General features: G+C 39.7%; 1 protein-coding gene and 1 long non-coding RNA gene across 13 annotated transcripts in view; both read right to left on the bottom strand.

Moving 5' to 3' along the window:
* The window catches only part of def8 (differentially expressed in FDCP 8 homolog), a 180,910-nt gene that overhangs the window by 109,072 nt on the left and 47,124 nt on the right, over nucleotides 1-24,714 (bottom strand). For 5 of the 12 annotated variants that reach the window (XM_073929048.1, XM_073929054.1, XM_073929050.1 and 2 more), the window contains exon 1: nucleotides 3,368-3,427. The exons of the other annotated variants lie outside the window; for them this stretch is intronic. In XM_073929048.1, coding sequence (XP_073785149.1) covers nucleotides 3,368-3,392 — 25 coding nt within the window. In that variant the 5' untranslated portion in view covers nucleotides 3,393-3,427. Of the gene's footprint in view, nucleotides 1-3,367; nucleotides 3,428-24,714 lie in introns of those variants that run through there. 12 annotated transcript variants of the gene reach the window in all.
* On the bottom strand, nucleotides 5,369-7,554 carry LOC141378848 (uncharacterized). Its single transcript, XR_012394366.1, has 3 exons — nucleotides 7,293-7,554; nucleotides 6,919-7,016; nucleotides 5,369-6,035 (listed from the first exon to the last, which is right to left on the bottom strand). It is a non-coding gene; the product is annotated as an uncharacterized lncRNA (long non-coding RNA).

Here is a 24,714-nt window from a genome sequence, read left to right as displayed (position 1 = left end):
ATTCTGGATGCACTGTAATAAACAGTTGAAGAGTAAATTGTTAACTCTACTGTGAAATATTTTGAAATATGTTTTTTTTTTTATATAAACTTTAAAAAAAATTATTTATGTCGAGGTCATTTTATTTACATAGCACAATTAAACACAACCAAAGGTTGACCAATGTGCTGCGCAACACAAATTACAAAGAGAAAGATATAAAATTATAGCAAAAACAAACAATTCTCACTGATAATTATTTTAGCTAAAACAAACAATTCTCACTGATAAAATGGCAAATCAAAAAGGTAAGTTTTCAACCTAGATTTAAAAACAAACAGGTGATATAGACCTAATACAGAGGGGCAGAGCATTCCACAAGATAGGACCAGCTACTGCGAAAGCCCGGTGACCCATGCATTTCAATCTGGACTTTGGGATGCATAACAGTCTCTTGTTAGAAAAGAGCGTAAGACTAAATAGAATAGGTTTGAATGTTTTTATGAGTCGAAGCTGAAAAAAGCAGGCTTTTCTGTTAATCAAATCTCAAGCCATCATCAAAGATAACACCCAGATTTTTTACCCAAGGCTTCACAGAAAAACTTGATTTATTAAGATTTCCTGGTGGTGTCCTAGAATAATTTGTCGGGCTGAACACAATTTTTTCAGTTTTACTCTCATTAAAATCTAGAAAGTTCAAAGACAACCAGGCTTGCACACCCGCCAGGCAAGACATAAGAGTCTCCAACCCACTTTAACTTAGTTTTAACGGCAGGTTAATTTAAGTGTCATCTGCATAACAGAGAAAAGACAGACCACGTTTTCTAAAAATAAAACCCAGCAGAAGCACATATAAGAAAAAAAAGAACAGGGATAATAATAGTTCCCTGGGCAACAGCACATGACAAAAAGGTTGCCTTTACCAAAAAAAAAAAAAAAAAAAATGGATGTTCACAAATGGTGACTTTAAAACTGTAATTAAAAAGATAAGATTAAAACCAATCCAGGACATTTCCTTTTATACCTACACAATGCTTAAAGCAATTGCCAAGCAAGATGGCATGGTCTACTGTGTCAAATGCAGCACTTAAGAGCACAAGCACAGCACAATCTCCAGCATCATCAGATAATAAAATTTCATATAAAACTTTCACAAGTGCAGTCTCAGTTGAATAAAATTTTCTAAAACCTGACTGAAAGGGCTCTATTTTGACGGTCTATGCGCAAAACGCAAAACGCAGGGCGCAAACGCTTTCAGGGCGTGTCAGGACGCGTTTTTGCTAATTTAAGGACGGGAAATCTGCCTTGCGCTTCGGCGCATGGTCTAAAAAGGTTGAGTTTATATTCTTAATGAGTTATAGGTGTGTTTTAAGAATAAACCAATTAGAGTCTCATCTCCCATTCCCTTTAAGAGTCAGCTGCGTCACGCCAAGAGCGCATAAGCTATTTACAGGACGTAAAGTAAGTCTAAGTGGAAAAAATTAGCATTTCACAAGCAAACAGTTAACAGTTTTTTAACAGAAAACTGTTAAACAGAGCATCTACTGCGTGAGAATGAGAGATAATGGATCACTTTCGCTCTTGGATAGGGAAACCTTTACGCACAGATATCAATTAGTCTATAATTAAATACTTTTGTTTGTTAAGCGCAAATATTCGTTTCAAAACTATTTCTAAATTTAGTTGTAATTTCCAGCAAACGAATAAATGAATAATAATAGCAAAATGTGCTCAAAAACCTGAGTTATGTCCTAAAACACATGCTTTGCCCCATATGGTCTAAAACCTGACAGGTGGGCAAATCTAAGCTTTTTTTTAATAAAACAAATATACATATGGATATAATAAATAATACTGCTAATAATAATATTATACAAAGGCAAATTGTTATGAATGAACTGAAAAAAGCCTCCCGAGATGAAGAAGACATAAAAGCAGTGGTTTTTCATATTTATGTAGGCTAGAAAATAATATGTTTTATAATATTTTAATCCTTTATATTTATATTCTACATCTATTCTTATTATATCCTATATATATCCTTAATATTTACATTTTTTCATATGTAAAGATATTTGCCTATTGCTCTCTTGTGCGTATTAAGCAGTGCGTAAGCAAGGCACAACTCTGCGCCGGAGTTTAGACCGGGTTAGTTTTGGTCTAATGAAAAATCTTTTATAGTTTCTCAAAATAGCAACGCGCCAGCGGTCCGCCTCAGAACGCCTTCCTTTTTAGACCAGAACGCCTATGGGCGCAAAGATGAGCGCTAATGCATTTGCTATTTAAACAGCATAGCGCAACGCCTCAAAACGACTCTTGCGCCAAGCTTAAACTACCAAAAGACTACTGCGTCATGCCTTGCGCTGCGCCGGGTGTATAATAGGGCCCAAAGACCTCAAAGATTTTATAATTATCTAAAAATCTTTGCAATTGCTTTGTAATAAAAGACAGATTTGAAATGGACCTATAATTGGCTAAAACAGATGGATCTAAGTTTGGTTGCTTCAGCAAAGGATTTACAGAGGCATGTTTTAAAACATCAGGTACATTACCAGTGTTAATACATTGATTTACCATCACTGCAATATAGTGACCCACTGTCTCAAAAACTTGCTTTAATAAGTATGGTGGAAGAGCATCAGTGGAAGAACCAGACAGCTTTAACTGACACACTATTTCTTTAAGCTGTATAAAAGTAGTTGGTTTAAACTGGTTAAAAACAGCAGAGCATACTGAGGCAACAGAAGGGTCAAAGGCATAATGAGGAAATCCCCAATCGGAAATTACTGATCTTGTTAATAAAAAATCTGAGAAAATCATCACACCTGGTTTTTGACACATCTGGGAGCACACATACAGTTGGATTTACAACAGCATTAAAAATGGTAAAAAGAGTTCTGTGAATCTTGCCAATGATTGCGGGAAAGTACCTTGATCTTGCTATTCTCATTTCCTTTTGAAGTTTGAACAATGAAAAGTTTTATGGAAAGTTTATTAAGGAATATATTTGCCAAAACTACCTTCCAAGCAGAGAGTCAAATATTCATTATCACTTAACACCAATTACTCAAAAGGCAAACCAAGTATTATGGATACGCCTTTTCTTATAACATCCTTGATAAAGGGGTCAATCCCAAATTCACATGCACACACAAAACACCACCACATGGGTTCCACAATAATTAAATTTTAAAAGTCTGGTTTGCTTTAAACAAAACAAATAATATCAATAATAATAAGAAGAAGAAGAACAAGAACACGAAGAAAAGCAACACATTGAGCTTTAGTAATATAAATTATAAATGATTATATTCATTTTATTTATCCATTTTTTAGTTTTCAAAAATAATGCTCTGGTAGGTACAAATAGTATTCAATTTGGACTGACCTGCATAGAAGTCACTGTACAGCATGTTGTCACATACAACTCCTATAAAGACTTCATACTAACAATTTAAAAAAGTAGACCGAGTCTGCAACTTCAGGAAATGATACAGCAGTCACCACTTCTGTAATCTCATTACAGTTTGCCGTTTTGTTACACATCCTCTTGCATCTAATGCGACCTGGCACACAAATCAATGTTGTCATACTTTTACATTTTCAGAATAAAATCTGTAGATTTATCAGATGTTTCCTTCAGTGTAAAGGACCATTCAAACCAAGAAAGGTAATTATAAAGTGTCAATCTTTCCAACTTGGTGAAAATCAGTACAAACCAAAGCTATAATGGTAAATTGAAAGAGGAACTATAATGCAGAAATCACTTTTGGAACACTTTCTTAAAACATTTGAGCATCTATAGGTCAGTTTTCTATTATGTATTATTCTACTTTTTCTTTTATTCAAAGGCGAATAATCTATTATTTGAAAATAATTGTATGATGGTAGTGTGTGCACAACCACCCTATAAAAATCTGCCCACTTATACATCTCTACAAATTATAAACGTTCACTCCCTATGTGCCGTTTTCAAAATGTGTGCTTTGTGACATCACATTAGCAAAGGCCCCACAAATTACTCTTGACATTAGATGTTTTAGCATAAAACCACCATGAGCAAGTATTATACAGTCCGCCATTGTACTGAAGAGAATGTCACCCAGGCATATCCGGAGTCTAATCAGATATAAATCCACATTGAGCCATTGAAGACAAGGTGGATCAAATTTGAATGGAATTGCTCATCCAAATAAGCGTAAAAAAAAAAAAAAAACTTCTGTTCATGATCCTACTATGTCTCCAGAAGATGATCAAGAAGACCATTTTTTGTAATAATGTGCATACAACATACACGATGGAGGCATACACTGTGCAACTTTTTTGCAGTTTTAGCATCATATCAACTCGCAGTGTACAGGATGATTGCAATACGATGTAAATGTAACTCTCAGGAGTCATGTACTTTGAGCAAGACGGCTCACACAGTGCGTATGAAACAAACATTTAACACCTACTTCTTTTATGTTTAATGTTGGTGGGTAAACAAGCATATGGTGTTTTTATGCCACCCAATGGGAAAGAGTGTGGAGCTCAGTGAAAAGAAAGAAATTGAAATGTACAACTAACAAATATGTTTTCCTAATGAAATCTGTGTCCCACAATATACATGGACAGAATATTATACACTTTTAATTATTTTGGTGTATTCTGGAATATATAAATTAATGTTGTAGCAGTGAACCCCCATGAACATGGAAGTGTGTGTGTCCATCTGTTTCTTTGTGCATGTTATTTTTGTGCAAGTGCACAGACACTGGCTGTTTGTCAATATGCATTCTTAAAGAGCATATTGTAGGTTAGACACCCCAGTGAGACAATGTGTGTAAGAGTAAAGTAAGAATTAGATTTTCTTTAAAATAAATGTTAAAGTTTATTATTAAGCCGTTTGGAGTCGTTTTAAGTAACGGAAATTTACTTCCGCGTTTGAATCGCCAGACCGGAAGTGACGTAGGACCAGGGAGTTTGCGCATATAAACACTATGAAGACAACTGATCGTGGTGCACGTTTGGATGCCGAGATAAGATATTCTGAGAGACTCACACAAACGACAGACCACAGCCATACAATTATAAGCCTGTGGACAGACCAGCAGACAGAACAGCAGTCTGAGAAGTGTAATTTAACTCTTTTGTGAGGGAGAACAAAGCAGGATTATGGTGAGGCCATTGTTGGCTTACAGAATGATATGTAAGATAACAAAATCTTATCTGGCAACAGCAAAGCTAGTATTGATCATCTATAAGTATTAATACTTACCAGTAACAGAAACTAATGAGCATTTAACACAGTTATGCAACATTGACACTATTTTTAATAGTAGATAAGTGAATACAAAACACAAATAACACAGAACATCTGGAATAATGCAGAAACATGTAAACAAGGTACTGGAAAATCTTTTTTATTTTACAAAAGGTTTTCAGAGCTTCTGTATTAAAATAAAAGCAACATCAAATATTAAAACAATTAAAATAAGTTTTTAAATATGTCTTTTTTTTCATTGGGTATAAGATTATCTGTATCAGATCCTATTTAGGCTACAATCCATAAAAAGACAAGTACAGTTGTTATAGTATAAAATATTTACAAAGATTTGATCAACAGATCTGATCTGCATTTATGATTAAATAAACTTTAACCCTAATTCAAGTTCAAATTCTAAATGCAACTCAAGTTCAAGTTTTATTTATATAGCACAAAATCATAAGCAGTGTTAATACCCAGCATTTTTACTCTTTATATATGTATAAGTATCTGTGAGTGTGTGTATACTGAAAGGAAAATATATCATCTGACCCATTTAAAAGTAAACCTAAAATAATTTTTCAGTAAGTTGGCCAATGTTTATGTGGGTACCACACCATCATGTCTTTAATGTGTGTTAAATTGTGAATGCTGTGTAAAAAGATGCCGACAGCCTCATCCTTGTAAACCCGCTGGAAGGATCTAGAAAGGAGAGTAAATGTAGTGGCCAATTCTGCATTCTCGTCGAGCCTGTGATGAACTCCAGTAGTCCACCGTCAGACACGCAGTGAGGGCTGATGCATATATTCTGGGGAAATAATGCAAAAGTTTAAATCATGTTTATTAATAATGTATATTTTAAAATTCACCATATGATTTTTAATACAACACAATACAGAAAACCCAACCACATTTGCAGACCCCTGGATAGTGAACTGCAAACCATCTCACATATACAGTAGACTGTACCCATTATAAGTTGAGCATGTAAGAACAAACTTCAATTTTTTGAATGTTATTTGTTTTTCTTCTACAAGATGAATATTCCTCATATGTGAATAAAAAGTGCCTTTCCTCATTGACAGGACAGAATATTTTTACTCTCCCTCAAGTGGTTTCAAACCTTATTGACTTTCTTCTGTTGATCACAAACCAAGATATTTTGAAGAAAGCTAAAAATCTGTAACCATTGACTTCTATAGTGGGAAAAACAGATATGGAAGTCAATGGTTACACGTTTCCAATATTTAAAAAAAAAAGGAAGTCAAAGATAGTGTGAGTTTACCTGCCTGTATTATATAGAAATATTGTAGTAATTCTTTGCCCTTCTAGTTTTTGTTATCAAATAATACCATGCACAAATAATTCACGATAGGGGTCATAATATTTTACCCGATGAATGAGGTGAATGTCTGAGGTAAAATTGGTTTTATATTCACACATTCTGACTTTCTCCCTAATAATATAATTTCAGAAGAGTATTATTTGCTAATCCCTAATATCATGTTAGCAGCCAATGACTATCAAAGTACAACATTGTACACTGTCAGTTTAATAGTCCTAATGTTGTTTTTAAGTCATATTTACGTGTGATTTCAGTCATTATAATAAAAGTGCTAAGGTAAACAATACTGAGAGTGTGTCACACAAGCTGTCACTAATCGAATGTGCGAATATAAAATCCACTTTACCTTAGTTGAGGTTATAACCTCTGTGAGCCAAAGTGAAGCACAGTTGACCGAGTGGAGAGAAAGCCTTCAGCTCCGGGTCATCATCTGTCTCCCAAAGTCTAATAAACACACCCCAAAGCAAAACAAAGTCACAACGCTGTAACTATACAAGACATTTATTATATTAGCAAACTGATGCTCCTAGCCGTCTTGTCATATGTGTACATTTTTACACGCTTTAAAAAAAGTATATTTAATATGCTTAACAATACAAGCTAGCAGCCGTGCTATCGGCTACTCCAAAGTAAACACATCACGTTGCTTCAAATTACTCAAAATATAATGCTTACGGACTTGAAAGTTGACAAACATAAATGAAAAACGAGTTGTCTTACCGTGTAGAGCTCACCGAGCTGCATCTCCGACTGATTCAGGAGTGTTTTTTGTCGTTCGCGTCAACTATCACTCTTATCGGATTCATCCCATTTCATGAACCAAAATAGCAAGAGGAAACTTGTGGACTTGATCTGTTGACAGGCTGGAGTTTGTGCAGTTTCCATAAACGCAATAATATACCACGATGATGATAAATTATGCCAAAACTAACAACCAGTTCTGCTATTAGCTCCTCTGCCCCACTGTAAACAGCGCGCGTCTGTCTGGGTGGTTAGAAAAAAAAGCGGAAGTGGGAAAACAGACACATTTTCTTTAAAATTTGTGCCCTTGCACTTCGTAAAACATTTTAATATGGTATTTTATGGTATTATAGAGTATTTTCACAAACTATTTTACCTTTTTTTTTTTAAACAGTTTTTTAACCTACAATAGGCTCTTTAAGCATTTTTGCGTTATAACTGTATTATTGTCTTATAAGAATTATTGTGTACCATCATCTCAAAACTCAAGAATGATATCTATGATGCATCAAATGCAGATACATTTAGTCCATTCTCGGCATTCTTGAAATTGAGAAACAGCCACTGAGTTTCACTTCATAGTTCTGATTCAACCATGTGATTTCCTCATGGGGGCCGACTGAAATTTCTGAGATGTCAAAAAATCATTCAAGAGAACCATTCACAAACACAGCACGGCAAAAGATTCACAACAAAGCTAAAATTCATCTTAAAATTTATCATAGTCGCACAAGTCAGAATTCCGCTCAAAATCATATATATATATATATATATATATATATATATATATATATATATATATATATATATATATATATATATATATATGTATATATATGTATATATATGTGTATATATATACATATATATACATACCGCACCTTTCCCGCCTTTCAGGCTCGTGTACCTTCTGGAACATTATATAGAGGAATAGCTTAGCAGGAGGAAGATTCATTTGAACGGGGCTTCAAATGAATCGACTCTTTTGATCCGAACAAACGAATCGTTCAGCGATGCTATCAACATAAAATTTGAGCAGGGTAGCAAGATCAAAGTTCAAGACATTAGATTCATTAATATACACAGGCACCTTTCTTTATACAAAAGTAGACTTTATTGACTAATCTAACAGAAACTAACACCTAACACAAACACACATTCATACAAGCATAGGGGAGAGTAACAAACGTGAAGAGGTTGAGAAGATGTAATGATGAGAAAAACCTATGAGTTTGTAAAAACAAACCAAGCAACCAAACGTAATCAAATTCAATATAACCCTTCTATTGTCTCTTTAGGGTTAATTTAGTTCACACCAGTTTAGATGTTGGGAGAAAGGTGATACTTGCTGTCTGTTCGTGATGTCCGAGCTCTCGTTGTTAAGCACGTGGTTGGTTGGCTGATCTTTGTTCCTCACGAGGTTGTAGTTTCAAGTTGAAGCGGCAAAAAGCATTCTGGGCGGTGAAATGTCAGAGCGCGGTCCGATTAACCCCTTTCTGTCTGGGTATCTGTCTGCTTTCTTGGAGGTTTCTCAGTCTCAAGGAAGTTGTACAGAGTTGAAGAAGGTTTCAAAACAGAGGTCTTTGGAGCAGAGAGAAGGGGGAGGGGGGGTTGCTTGGAGTTGGGAGAGAGAGGAGGTTCCAAGAGCGTTTGAACAGAGAGCGTGCGTGTGAAGAGAGGGGGTTCCAAGCAAGGTCCCAGGACATAGAGAGAGTTGCGAAGAAGAGGAAGCGAGAGTTTTGCTTGGTTTCCAACTTTTATAAGGCGGGTTCGGATCCACCCTCCATGGAAAGTTGACCAATTAGAAGCTTACTTCCTTGAATATTAAATTTAGTGAAGTTTTTAAACTAATTTCGAGAGGAGCACATGATATAATTGACCGCAGCTGGCCGCCTATCTACTCTCATTAGTTAGCCAATCAGATCTATTTCAAATTACTATAAATAGCCTAGCTAGATATTACTCCCTTACCTTCGTTTTCCGAAGAACAAGGACAAACCCTGCTCCTAACAAACTACCGAAACCCTCGACAACAAACAACAACGACAACAGCTACAACAACAGCTACAACAACAGCTACAACAACAGCAACAGCAACAACAACAACAGCAACAACAACAGCAACAACAACAGCAACAACAACAGCAACAACAGCCTACATCAACAATAACAGCTAACGCTTCAACAACAACAGCTTCAACAACAACAGCTACTACAACAACAGCTACAACAAAACAGCGACAACAACAGAAAGAACTCACAACCTAAACAGAACAATCCAACATCAAAGCCATCAACAAGCAACATGGAAGGAACCAACACACCAGCTCTCCCGGAAACACCAGCCCAAACACAACAACAAACCCAAATAAACACCGAGGCTCCTATCAGAGGCCGAAGACCCATCCGCTCCACAGTCACAAGAACCCATCGCCGCACGCAATCTCCATCTCCAAACCGCAACTTACCGTCTCCCGCTTCATCCTACGCCTCTGCAAGATCTTCATCCATCACATCCAACAAAATGACTTTCTGAACTCCGCCAGTCACTCACAAACGCCGGAATTTCCATCCCCACCCGCTGCAATAAATCCGAACTTCTGAAACTGTACGAAGCCATCCCGTCACCAACTCCGCCTCCCCAAGACAGTAGACCAACTCGCTCCCGCCACACCCCCTATCCACAACCCTCCGCTACTCAGCACTCAAGAAACCCCCCTGGACCACCCAAGAAAGCAACCAAGAAAACTAATAAAAAGCAACCTCAAGCTACAGGACAGACAGCACCTTCTACCAACCAACACACAGTGAATCCACCGGACAATTATGCCACTCCAGGACTTCCCACCCCCCTCCTTTGGCCTCCAGCCCCACAATCCAGCGAAAACTCCAGTCCGACTCTTCAAGCAATTCCCCCGACTCTCAACCCTCCTCAGTTCTCTCTTTCTTCTAATCTCCCTCATTCTTCAACTCAACTTATTCCCAATCTTTCTTCTAATCTCCCTCATTCTTCAACCCAACTTATTCCCACTCAATCCTTTCCTACAAGCTCCAACGCTCTCCCTCTGACTGCTAATTTTTCATCTACTAATCCCCCCTTTTTTCCCTCTACATCCCTCCAAGCACCCACTTCCATTACTAACCCTCCCCAACAAAATGCTCTCTGTACTAACACATCTTCCGCACGAGCCCCCTTCACCCTAGCCACAGCCACACCCCTTCCCATTCCGCATAACGCTCCAGTCCTGGAACCACCTCAGATCTCCAACACAGTCAGGAACCTCATCCTATCAGGTGCAGACATAGACCTCTCTACACTCCTTTCACCTATTGCACCTCCCTCGGCAGATCGACAGGTGGATTGCGGCGAATTCACCATTACACTTAAATCACCAGTCAGCTCTCAACCTCGCACACTCACAATAGCCGAATTCCACGTAGCTTTCTCACGTTATACAGACACCATCTGCTCCGTCTTTCCCCATAGGAGGCGCGAGCTGAACGACTATATGGCTATCATTTCGGAGCTCGCACTCTCCTATGGGGGAACGCATTTCTATACATATCACAAATTATTTTCAGCAAAATGCGCTATTCGCGTTGCTCAATGGAATCAGTGTTCTTATTGGGGGGCTTTGGACACTGATCTCCATAACAGAGTTTTTCTAGGATGCCGCAATCTTTCCTGCGCGGTCTGCCGCTCAAACCTTCACCCAACCACTTCCTGTCCCTTCATAATCCCCTCCACTGAGAAAGAACTACAAACCCCAAGATCCACTAGTTACGTACCCCGCCCTTCTACCTCTGCTATCCCTGCTCTTCTCCCCCCTCCCTCCTCTCAAAACCCTCCATCATCTCTAGCTTGCAATAACTTTAACGCAGCCAGATGTTTCCGCCACCCTTGCAAATACTTACACATTTGCAGTTACTGCGGTGGCGCTCATGCTCGAGTGGTCTGCCAAGTGTGGAAAGCAAATAAAAAACATAGATCCTACTTGTCGACTCCTGTCAATATTTCTAATCTTTACCATGAATTATGCATGCACCCTGATCCTAACTTTTCTGAATTTCTCATTTCAGGTCTGTCTAATGGATTCCACCCCGGTGTTTCGACTCTTCCTTCCTATAACCTCGCATGTCCTAACCTTCAATCTGCTAACGCCGAACCAGAAGTGGTGGAGCAATTAATAAAGAAAGAGATCGATAATAAATTTATGATCGGTCCCTTTCTTGCCCCTCCGTTTAGCACCTATCGAGTCAGCCCAATTGGAGTAGCGACCAGAAAATTTTCGGGCAAAAAACGGCTAATTATCGACCTGTCTTCTCCCCATAATTCCGCCTATTCAAGTGTCAACAGCATAATTTCACCCGACGAATTCTCTCTGAATTACCACGATATAGACCAAGTCATTTCTTTAATTAAACTCGTCGGACGCGACGCCTGGCTCGCGAAAGTAGACATCACGTCAGCTTTCAAAATTATGCCATTGCATCCCGAGTTCTGGCATCTCTTTGGCATTAATTGGAAATCCCAATTCTACTTTGCAGTCCGTTTAACCTTCGGCTGCAGAAGTAGCCCCAAAATCTTCGACATGCTTTCAGAAGCATTATGCTGGATCCTCGCTAACAATTACGGCATTCCGCACGTAGTCCACCTACTAGATGATTTCCTCATAATTTCCCCTCCAAATTCCCCACCTGCTAAACACCTAGAGATTACCAAAGCAGTGTTTGCCAAACTCGGCATCCCTCTAGCTGAAGAAAAAAACCGCCGGCCCCAGCACCTTCATAGAATTCTTAGGCATCAATTTGGACTCTAACAAATTTCAAGCATCTTTACCCAAAGAGAAAGTCGATCGCATCATTTCTCTATCTTCCATATTTTTGGAGAAACAAGAATGTTCTAAACGCGAACTGCTGTCAATATTAGGACATTTAAATTTCGCCATGCGCATCATACCTCAAGGACGCCCGTTCGTCACTCACCTCCTTCAACTCGCAGCATCAGTTCAGAGTCTAGAAGAAAATATATCCTTATCCGATCCATGCCGAAACGAACTCAGCCTCTGGATTTCCTTCCTTAAGTGCTGGAACGGCTGTTCTTTCTTTTATAGCGATTTAATTTCATCCCCCGTAGACATCCATCTTTATACAGACGCTGCACCCTCCATAGGATTTGGCGGTTACTACCAAGGCCGCTGGTTCGCATCCGATTGGCCCCCCCAAATGTTAGAGGTTCCATCACACCAATATTCATCTGCATTATTCGAACTATACCCCATAGTCGTCGCGACCCTATTATGGGGAGATGAATGGTCTGCTTCCAGCATTCTCATTCACTGTGACAATGAAGCCGTCGTTCACTGCATTAATAGAGGGCGCTCTCACTCCCCCGCTCTAATGCCGCTTCTCCGTCGCCTTATTTGGACTTCAGCCAAAAAACAGTTTATTTTAACTGCTGTACATGTTCCTGGTTTTCATAATCAAATTGCTGACTCTCTCTCTCGTCTTCATTTTCAGAAATTCAGAGAATTAGCGCCGGAGGCGGAGCAGCACCCGACGCCCATCCCTCCTTATTCAGAGATGATATTCCAATAAATCATCCCATGCACGATCTGCACCAAGCATCCATATCTCTCATTATGCAAGCGGTGGCTCCAAGAACCTTACAAGCTTATCTCACTGCATGGAAAACATTCAAACATTTCCATTCACTATACAACACTACATTCCCCAATTTCTCCCTACTTACAATCACATCATTTATCACTTACCATCATTCTCACAAACATATCCAGGCAAACTCGATTAAGAGCTATTTAAGTGGCATTCAGTTTTTTCACAAACTCATGTACGGCTCCAGTTCTGAATCTATCACTAACTCACAAACTAGCCTTCTTATTAAAGGCATTCAGAAGACCCGCCCCCCCCTCCCAGACACAAGGCTACCCATCACACACAACATACTAGCTAAATGCATTTCCACACTCAGGAAAGGCTATTTTTCATTTCATACAGATCATACCCTAGATGCAATGTTTATTCTTGCCTTTTTTGGATTTCTAAGATGTTCTGAATTTACAGTTACATCTAAATTCGATCCCTCTATCCACCCTACTATAGCAGATCTGACCTTGATTGATGAGGAAACAATTGCTTTCCTCATTAAGCAAAGTAAAACAGATCAATCCAGAAAGGGACATTACATCTACATATTCAACATTCCCTCCCCCACAAGCCCATTCCAAACTCTTCTAGCTTACACACACTACAGGAAAACACTAAGTGCAAGTCCCCTAGACCCCCTTTTCATAGACGACACACACCACCCAGTGACACGCTTTTGGTTCCAAAAACACCTTAAATATGTCCTAACCAACTCAGGCTTCCCATCAGAATCATACTCCAGTCACTCATTCAGAATTGGAGCCGCCACTACAGCAGCACACAAAGGGTTATCACAACAACACATACAAACACTAGGAAGGTGGTCTTCTGACGCCTTCAAAACCTACATCCGACTCAGCCACAGTCATCTCAGGGAAGCCCAGAGGACCCTCACCAGCCGTTGCAGTTATCCCAGCGGCCAAAGGCACGAGCCTAGTACAAGGAAAGAACACAACCCAGCTATACCAGCTTCCCGAGGGCAGAGGAACTACCAAGTCTCTCAAGGGCGCGGGCATGACCCAGCCATCTAATTTCTTTTCTTCCTTCCAGCTGATTTGCACTCAGCCTTCTCCCCCTTTTCACTCACCCTACTACAGTAAGAGTTCTTTCCCTGCCCAAGCCCCCCCGTCACCCCCGCCCCCCCTGGCCGCTGCCACAGAAGTTTTCACTGCCCACCAACTTTTCTAACTTCTGTAGGACCCCCCCCCCCCCCCCCATGGCTCTGGCCCCCGCAGGGGCGTTACCCCGAGCTTCGATTCCCGCAGGAATCATCTCACGGCCCGGCCTTAGCTTTTTATATTATATGTCATTTCAATGACATATAGTATAGCACTATTTATTTTCTCTTTGTTTGATTTTATTTGTATAAATTCACATCTATATGCACCCACGCATATAAATATGAATTTATATATAGTGCTGTCACCCTCACGCTCTGTTCCCGCAGGAACACCCCCAGAGCACCTATACCGCCCGTCACCCTCCAGAAAGAGTCTTCACCTTCCCCTCATCTTTCCAGACTCCTACTGGAGCCAGCCAAATAGCTCACCCAGCCCCGAGCTGTGACACTAGCCATGTCACCGACCCTCCCCGGCCCTAGCTTTTATTCATTTATTTCTGTTTATTTCTCACATTTATCTTTTATTTTTTTAAAATTTATTTATATATATGTATATATATATGCACCCACGCATATAAATATATATTTATATATAGTGCTGTCACCCTCACGCTCTAACTCCCGCGGAGTTAATCCCGAGCACCGGACCCCCGCAGGGGTCATCGCCCAACTGCCATTTCACCCTCCAGCTGGGGCTTCACCGACCATTCCTTTTCCCGACTCCAGCTGGAGATGGCACATACAGCTCTCTCTCCCGCAGGAGAGCCAAGAGCTTCGACTCTCTCAAGAGTCAGTAAAAAACGCCCCCCCCAAGGCCCTAGATTACCCCATTATATATTTATATATCTATATGTTTCATATAAATATATAATTATATATAGTGCTGCCACCTCCCAGCTCAATCTCCGCAAGGAGTGTTCCTCGAGCAAATTACTCCTTTGGAGTCCCCGCCCCCCCTGCCCCCCTTCACCCCCCTCTCCAGCCGGAGTCCTTCACTCCCCTTCCCTTGTAATGACTCCAGCAGGATTCCCGCCCACCCCATGGCTCTGACCCCCGCAGGGGTCTCCCCGAGTCTCTACTCCAGCAGGAGTATTCACAGCCCAAGCCAACTCTGCTCGGGTTCCCGCAGGAACCTGTTTCACCCTTTGCTCCAAGGAGCCCTCTTTACATTTCCTTTTAAATAACTATATCCAGCAGCCGGATATAGCATTTCAAGCCTTTTGGGGAGTTTCTTCGAATACACGGCTGCTGTCCCGAGCTTCATGCATTTGGGGAGCTCTCGAGAACCACCTGATCTCGTACTCCCCTTACATGCTCTATGGACCTGGCGGGAGCCCTGGGCTCAACTATCTCCGAGCTCAGGGTTCTCTACCGGGACAGCATGCCAAACCTGCTTACAGTCGTCAAGCAATATCTAAGTGTGAACTCTTGAAGTGAAGTTTTTAAACTAATTTCGAGAGGAGCACGTGATATAATTGACCGCAGCTGGCCGCCTATCTACACTCATTAGTTAGCCAATCAGATCTATTCCAAATTACTATAAATAGCCTAGCTAGATATTACTCCCTTACCTTCGTTTTCCGAAGAAACCCCCCATCCACCCCCTATCTCCTCCTTTCCTCCCTTTAAAAAGGGGAGCTCTCGAGAACCACCTGATCTCGTACTCCCCTTACATGCTCCATGGACCTGGCGGGAGCCCTGGGCTCAACTATCTCCGAGCTCAGGGTTCTCTCCCGGGACAGCATGCCAAACCTGCTTACAGTCGTCAAGCAATATCTAAGTGTGAACTCTTGAATGGGTCTTTGTCCGAGTCAGAATAATTTGCATAGGCAAATTTTATGTAAATCAGCACAAAAATGTTAAAGTCTCTTAAAACATTAATATGTTGCACTTATATTAAAACAAAATGTCAACGATCAATTTGTACGCTTTTCAAAAAGTCCAAACTTGAACAGTATAAGCGGATGCTTAGCCTAGGTACAGTTAAACATTATATGCAAGGGTATTAAAACCAAAAATATTAATACAAGAGAAAGGGAAACTTTGCAAAACATATGATTAAACATAAAGAGTAAAGTTTATATGAAAACAGTGTTAAACAGCAAATAGTCCTTTGTAAGTCATTCCTGTGCTTAGAGCCGCATGGCACATTCCTTTGGGTCGTAAATACCTTGGAATCAGGTTTCGAGCCTTCTCTGGGCAAAGTTGGCTGGTTGTGGAATAAAATGCTAAATATTTATGTGTCTGGTCGGCCATATTCGTTACAGACCCATTTCTAAACATAGTAGTTTTAACAACTCATTTCTGATAAATGACTTCTTTTATCTTTGCTATGATGACAGCACATAACATTTTTCTAGATATTTTTAAATACTAGCATTCAGATTAAAAGTGTGATTCAAAGACTTAATTAGGGTAATTAGCCAAGTATAACAGTAGTTTTTTCTGCAGATCAATCAAAAATATATATATTGCTTAAAGGGGGCTAATAATATAGGTTTCAAAATATTTAAACCCGCTTTTATTCAAGCCAAAATAAAAAATAAGCCTTTCTACAGAAGAAAAAATATTATAGGGCGAATAATTTTGACTTCAACTGATAATCATTTTGAATAATTGTGATTATGATTATGACCAAAATAATTGTGATTTTGATTTTTCCCAAAATTGAGCAGCCCTACTTTAGATGTGTCATTGGCAACACACAATGACCATTATATATATAATAATATATTATATAATAATATAATATAATAATAATTATTCATTAAATTGCTGATAACTTTAGACTGTGTATGTTTAACCCTCAGGGGTCCAAGGTGTTTTGGGGCCATGGAGAAGTTTTGACATGCACTGACATTTGTGTTGTTTTTTAGTATCCTAAAAACATTAATAGCTAAAGTGTGGTAACACTGTAAACAGCACAAGCTGGGCTACAATAATACCTAAGCAGAATGGTTGCATGTGTTTGTGTTTTTGAGAAAGAAATGTTTATGTGTGGTTAGTGAAAAAACTAAAATTTTAAAGACACTGAAACAAGGCCGGGAAACATAGAGAACATCTGTTCACAAGACTTATGTGAATCTTGTATCCTAGTGATTTTGCTTCAAAATGATGTCAGAATCATATTATTTACTTGCTCACAGCACACAATGTAATACATTTAAATTTCTAAGTCACTTTCTGAGTAAAAATGGTCTATGCGAGAAGGCGTGAACTATCATTACTATGCAGTGAGGCACACCTGAGAAGACAAAGACCTGCATAATAAGCTGCATAATGAGCCATCAGACAGGTACTGTATGTGACTAAGTGTTTCAAGAAAGAATCCGAGAAAAAAAATAATAATTTACATAAATTTTTTGTTTGAAGTTTATTTAAAATATATTTACCTATCACACAAAATAGCTCGAGAGACACTTGTGAGAGTCAGTACACAACTCTGTAAACTATATAAACTTACACATAGCAAATCTTCTTGTAAAGTTACTTTTAAATAAACTTTACATTTAACTTATGGCATGCACTTGGAACACATGGAACAGTGTGTACAGAAGACACGTTCAGGGCAAAATCAATAACGTAAATATAAAGAGTGTAAAATAATAAAAGGTGTAAGGTTTGTAAAAGCCCAGTGTGAGCATCACATGGTCTTAGCTGTGTGATGTATGTGCTTGGTTGACTCCGACCACAAGATAGAGTATGGTACCACTGTTATGGTTCTCCTGGTGTAGAACAAGTGTGGGTGCTAGAGAAATTAACAGCTAATAGTTACAGCAGACAGTCTCCGAGTCCATTCATACAAGGTTACACGACATTACATGGTGTCAGAAGTCAAAAATGGAGCAGTTAAAGCCTCTGAATAGTCTGAGCTTTGATGGAAATCTGGCAGAAAACTGGCGAACATGGATTCAAAAGTTTGAACTCTATCTGATTGCAACGGGCATCGCTGAGAAGAGTAAGAAGGTAAATTGTGCGACATTCCTTCATGTTGCTGGAGACGATGCGATAAAGGTGTTTAATACGATAAAGATGTGGTTTAATACGATAAAGGTTTTTGATAAAGATGTGGATGGATATGATGGGCTGAAAGACTTGTTTAAAAACTACTGTGAGCCCCGGAAGAACATTACGTATCTGAGACACGTATTCTTTACCCGTCTTCAAGGACCAAGTGAAACAATTGATGCTTATGTGACGGACCTGAAGAACAAAGCGAAAGACTGTGAGTTTGCGCAACTAACTGATGAGCTGATAAAAGACCGCATAGTCTGTGGCATAATAAATAATGCTGTGAGAGCTAGGCTGCTCAGGGAAACAGATTTAGATCTGACAAAGGCTGTTGACATCTTTAGAGCAAGTGAAGTAACGCAAAATCACATGAAAGCCCTGCATGAGGAAGCAGATGTGGCAGTGCACAAGATAAAAGTTACCAAAGTAAAGAAAGCAGCAGATACACAGAGAGTGACAGAGAGAAATGTGAATGCAAAAGGTGTGGCTACATTCATGAACCAAAAAAGTGTTCAGCATATGGAAAAATATGCAATCCATGCAAATTAAAGAATCACTTCAGTCGCATGTGCAGATCACCGAAACAACAGTTCAAGCCCAGAAAAACAGAGAGAAAAGTACATGGGATTGATCAAGCAGAGGAAGATGATGTCATGTTTATGGGAAGTATAGAAATCAGATCAAGTGAGCCAGCAGGAGGAAAAATTCAGCTGAATACAGTCTCAACAATAAATGAAAATGGTGAGAAATGGACTGCAGAACTTAAAGTTAACAACAGTGTGCTAACTGTAAAGCTTGATTACAGGAGCAGAATGCAATGTTCTGTCAGTAAGAGACTTTGAAAAAATTCCAAACAAAAATGCTGAATTATTGAAGTCAGGATGTAAGCTAGTTACTTACTCTGGTCACATTCTGAAGACAAAAGGCAAAGCAAAGCTCAAATGTGATTTTAAAGACAATGAATATGATTTAGAATTTCAAATCATAGAAAAAGACTCACCTGCTATCCTTGAAAGAGACTCGTGCACAAAGCTAGGATTAATCAGACGAGTGTATGATGTAGATACAGACAACACTGACATAATGAGTGAATATGAAGATGTGTTTACTGGTCTAGGATGTGTGCCAGGACTGCACCATATCCAGCTCAAACCAGAGATCACTCCAGTCATTCACCCACCACGGAAAGTGCCGATAGTACTTAAGGACAGAATAAAAGCTGAATTGGACAGGATGGAGGATCTTGGAGTTATTGTAAAGCAGACTGATCCTACAGACTGGGTGAACAGCATGGTCACAGTTGTAAAACCCAACAAACTCAGAATCTGCATAGATCCCCAAGATCTTAATAATGCTATAAAAAGAGAGCATTATCCACTGCGCACAGTTGAAGAGAAGACAGCTGAGATGCCTAATGCAAAGGTTTTCTCTATACTGGATGCCAATCATGGTTTCTGGCAGGTGCAGCTGGATGAAGAGAGTTCCAAGTTATGTACCTTTAACACCTCGTATGGACGATACAGATTCTTACGACTACCGTTTGGTGTGTCGTCAGCTCCTGAGGTGTTTCAAAAGTGCATTGCACAGAGATTGGAAGGATTGGAGGGAGTCGTGAACATAGTGGATAATATTTTGGTGTGGGGTGAAGATGAGAAGCAGCATGATAGGAGATTGAGAGCGCTGATGGACAGAATCAGGAGCATCAACCTGAAATTAAATAAAGACAAATGTAAGATTAGAAGAACAGAGATTGCATATCTTGGTCACATTCTATCTGCAGAAGGTGTGAAACCAGACCAGGAAAAAGTCAGAGCCATACAGAACATGCCTGAGCCAGAGGACAAAGCAGGTCTGCTAAGGTTCTTAGGGATGCTACAGCATCTGGCTAAGTTCATTCCAAACCTCTCAGAAGTGAGCGCACCGCTCCGGAAACTACTAGAGGGTGAGACAGCTTGGCATTGGGACACAGAGCAAAAGAAAAGCTTTGAAAAACTGAAGATGCTTGTCAGCAAAGCTCCAGTGCTCAAGTATTTTGATGTAGGAAAAGATGTAACATTATCTGTTGATGCGAGCTCTGAAGGACTGGGAGCAGTGTTAATCCAGGAAGGACAACCAGTGGCTTATGGCTCCAGAGCATTGACTGACTGTCAGAGAAGATACGCGCAGATTGAAAAGGAACTTTTAGCAATTGTGTATGGATGTGAGATGTTCAAACAATATGTTTATGGGAAGACAGTGCATGTGGAAACAGACCACAAACCGTTAGAAACTGTGTTTAAGAAATCACTCCAAAAAGCTCCACCGAGACTCCAAAGGATGCTAATGAGTCTTCAACCGTATGATCTGCATGTCAGCTACAAGCCTGGAAAAGAGCTCTACATTGCAGACACATTGAGTCGAGCTTACCTGGAGGAGAAAACTGAACCACTCCTGGAGGATGAACTACAGGTGCATCTGCTTGCAGCTCAACTACCGATCACTGAAGAAAAACTGAACAAATTCAGATCACAAACAGCAGCAGATGAAGAACTGAGGTTGGTCATAGAAAGGGTACAAGAAGGATGGCCAGCAGAAATAAGCCATGTACCAGCAGTAATCAGAAAATATTGGACTTTCAGAGAGGAGCTTACATGTTACAGAATCTTACAGAATTGCAAAACTTACTGGGACCACCAGCCGATAAGTAATAACAGCTCTAAAATCATTGTTTGCAAGACACGGAATCCCAGATGAAGTGGTGTCTGACAACGGTCCACAATTTGGTAGTGCTGAGTTCAGGACATTTACACAGAGATGGGAGTTTTTACACAGCACATCTAGCCCTGGATACCCCCAGTCTAATGGACAAAGTGAGCGAGCAATTCAGACAGTAAAGAGTTTACTGAAAAAAGCACAAGAGAGCCAGAGTGATCCTTATATTGCTTTATTAGAATATAGGAATTCACCTTTGGATGGAGTAAAACTTTCTCCTGCCCAACTGCTCTTGGGTCGACGACTAAGAACCAGACTGCCAACATCAGCACAGCTACTAAAACCACAGCTGTTTGATAATGTACACCACACAATCAAAGAGAGGCAACTGAAACAGAAGCAGTACTTTGACCGAGGAGCAAAACGGCTACCATTGCTGATGGAAGGAGAGAAAGTAAGAGTAAGAGTCAGAGATAACTGGCAACCAGCAGTCGTCGTGAGAGAACATAATAACCCTAGATCACTCATAATCCAGACAGAAGATAGAAACAACTATAGGAGAAATCGGCGACACTTGTTGAAAACCAGAGAACTGACTTTTCCACCTCAACAGTCTGAAGACGTGATCGATTATGAACCGTTGACCTGCACAGCTACAAAGACAGAAAGGACACTTGCACCATCTCAAGTGCAAAACCCAGTAGCATCGCCAATAAAAGGAATAGTGACACCAAATGTGAGCTGTGAGGAAAAAGTTCAAAGATCAAGATTTGGCAGGCTAATTAGACCACCAAAACGGTATTCTCAGTGACTTTCATTAGTTTTGTTGTAGAGTAGTTAGAGAGTGTTCAGGTGTTAAGTTTTCTATTTTCCTTATTTGTAAAGTATTTTTTTCAGCTGGAAGTAAAGTTTTATGTTTCAATTAATATATATATATATCAGAAAATTTATAACTATTAATAGGAAGTCAAAGTATTGATTGTCTGGACTGTAAAGTCAATAATAATTAAAAAAATTAAAAAATTAAAAACTGCATTGTTAAGTATACAGTAAATGTTAAGTTGGTTATGAAAAAAAATAAAAATCTTAAGGGAAGAGATGTGATGTATGTGCTTGGTTGACTCCGACCACAAGGTGGAGTATGGTACCACTGTTATGGTTCTCCTGGTGTAGAACAAGTGTGGGTGCTAGAGAAATAAACAGCTAATAGTTACAGCAGACAGTCTCCGAGTCAATGACTGTAAAAAATATGGACGACGCGACAGCCCTTTTTCCCATTGAACGCCTTGAGGGCAAAACGCCTGCTTGACGGGCACAAACTGTCGCAAAAGACTGCTGAAATTGGAGCCAGACATGCGCAGAAGGATTGTCTGATGGAGCCAGAGGAGGAGCCGCGAAAATGAGCAGAGTCGAGCTTCCAACCAAACGCTTTATGTAAAATCAACTACGCCCCCCGAACTTCTCAGCATGCGTTTGCTGTCATATCAACACAAATGGATGTAATAACGTTAACAAATATGAGGGTTTTATATATTCAATCGCGCCAGCTCCAGGCCGCATCGCATAACTTACTCGCGGCGTCGCGGGCTGATTCCGGCTCGCATGCGGCAGCGCCTGCTCGCTCGGCCGCCGCATCTGGCTCGATTGACTCGGGCTGGAATTGGGTAGTGAGTCCAGGCATCCGGAGTAGGTCCAGCAGAGGTAACATTAGTCAGTCTGAGCTCTAAGAGATAAGTCTCCGGCAGGCGAGAATCTAGCCGGAACTGTGTTTTGCTATCTGGGTGGCTAGGCGTGTATCAGCAAACTAATAAAGCCCGAAAAAAGCCCTGAACTTAGCGAATAAACAGTGTTCCACCAGGATCATGTATGTCAGAAACTATAGTTTACTGCTGAAATCATTTTGTCATGGTAAAATAACACAGAAATCGAATAATAACATTTCAGTCTACTTCAGTGTCCTGCCGAAGCTCAGACGCCGCGCTTTGAGAAACTGTCAATCACAGCTGTCAATCACGATGACACGCCCAGCATTAAATTACTGCTAAAAACAAACTGTTTACAAAAATGAAGATCTGCACCTATTTCAGCACAATAACCAGTGCCTTAATCGACCAGAACTATCTTTCGGGACATTTTATTGCAAGTGTAATTTTTTTTTTTATTTGGGCTCAAGTCTCCTTCATTAACACGGAGGAGGCGGGCTTTATTACTTGTACTGCAGCCAGCCCCCAGGGGGCGATCTAACGGCCGAAACCTTCACTCAAACGTAGGCTTGCGGCACACTTGCTCCGAGTCCGTTCATACAAGATTACACGACATTACAAGCTGGACCGGTAGAAATCTCAGAGCCATGTCAGCATCAGTCCCTCTTTACTGCTGTTGTTTTCACATCTAGAAAAAAAAAATAAGCAAGCTGATTGCATAAACTACATTAGTAAGATTTGTGTGATGTTCACTGATACTAGTACTAATTAACCTAATAAACTCATTTACCACATAGGAATTATAAACTGAACACCTGTTTTGTAAAAAACGGTCAGTATGTATTTTTTTTATATACACATATGATAATACATATAATAATGCATACATATAAAATTGTTTATTTCATATAACATTACATTTTTCATTATATAGGCCTATGTTTATCATTATACACTATACGTTATAGGATACACTTTGTATAGCAATGAAACTATAAGTGGTCTGTAAGGACATATTTCATATAAATCATAAAGGTTGGAATAAAAGACCTACTCGTCAGGAATTCTGTCCTTTGCTGGGTCTAGACATTCTTCAAAATGTATGCGCTCGTCATCAGAGTCGCGATCTTCATCTGAGGAGAAAGTAAATTCTTCATCGTTGTTCAGTACTTTGCTTCTTCACTTGTGTGGCGTGCCATCATTCAAACAAATGTAAGTAACTACAATAAAGCTTATCGTTTTATGCCATGTCTCGGGGAGCTTGTCCATTTTTACCTGGATTCCTTCAGTTCATTTACATAACTGCGAGCTCACTGAGGGCAGGATCACGTTTGCTGTAATGAGGCGACAGGAGAATACCAGTCCTTACTTCTATACAGATTACATGAAAATACATTATTTGTTTTCGACTTGAATTAGTTAATGCAAAAGTAGACATATCAAGCTTTCTTTGATATCTCTCTTGTGCCTGTTTGTTCAGTTTTTGCTTAGTTTCAGTTAATTTTCAAGCTTCACTTCAAGCTTTTTAAACATATGTGTCTCATGTCTGTGTGTTTAATTTTCACAGGGTTTCAGTACATTATACTGACGCGTTTCTAAAAACAGTTCACGGAGAGAGAAAAGCCAGATTGCCTACACTGTTTTTTTATCCTTGTTTTGCAAAAGCACACACGTTTGTTGTCATTGTGAGTGTACATAATAAAAACTAGACACTTAATAAAATTGATTGATGTATTGAGAATGCGTATACGCCGGCTTTGACCCCAGGGGGTTAATGTGGTAAAATTTATCTCAACTTTGGGTTGGGTACTTGGGTCATGCCAAGAAAATTTATACCAAATATGTTCTATTTGGCTTCCTGTCCGCCATATTGACTTTGTTCAGAAACTTCTTTTGCAAACTCCTTTGTTTGCTGTTTGCTGAAATATCACCAAACATGACTTGGATCATCTCTGGAAAGCTTTGTTCATTCTGGTTGGGAACTGCTTATGGTGCTTGGCCCCTAAATATAGCTCCAAGCAGTAATTAAGTGACCAAGCACCATATCCGGTTCTTATTATTATTCTTTCGGCTTCTTCCGCTCTGGGAGACTATGGCAACCCTATGAACTGTTTGCAGCATTTGCGCAAACTTTGGCACACTGATAGGAGAGTCTGATCTTCAATCGCAACAATTTCACTTATGTTTATTTTTATAACTGTTGAACAAA

The sequence above is a fragment of the Danio rerio genome, chromosome 18, assembly GCF_049306965.1.
Source record: "Danio rerio strain Tuebingen ecotype United States chromosome 18, GRCz12tu, whole genome shotgun sequence".
Classification (NCBI taxonomy): domain Eukaryota; kingdom Metazoa; phylum Chordata; class Actinopteri; order Cypriniformes; family Danionidae; genus Danio; species Danio rerio.
This window is presented reverse-complemented; position numbering and strand designations above follow the sequence as displayed.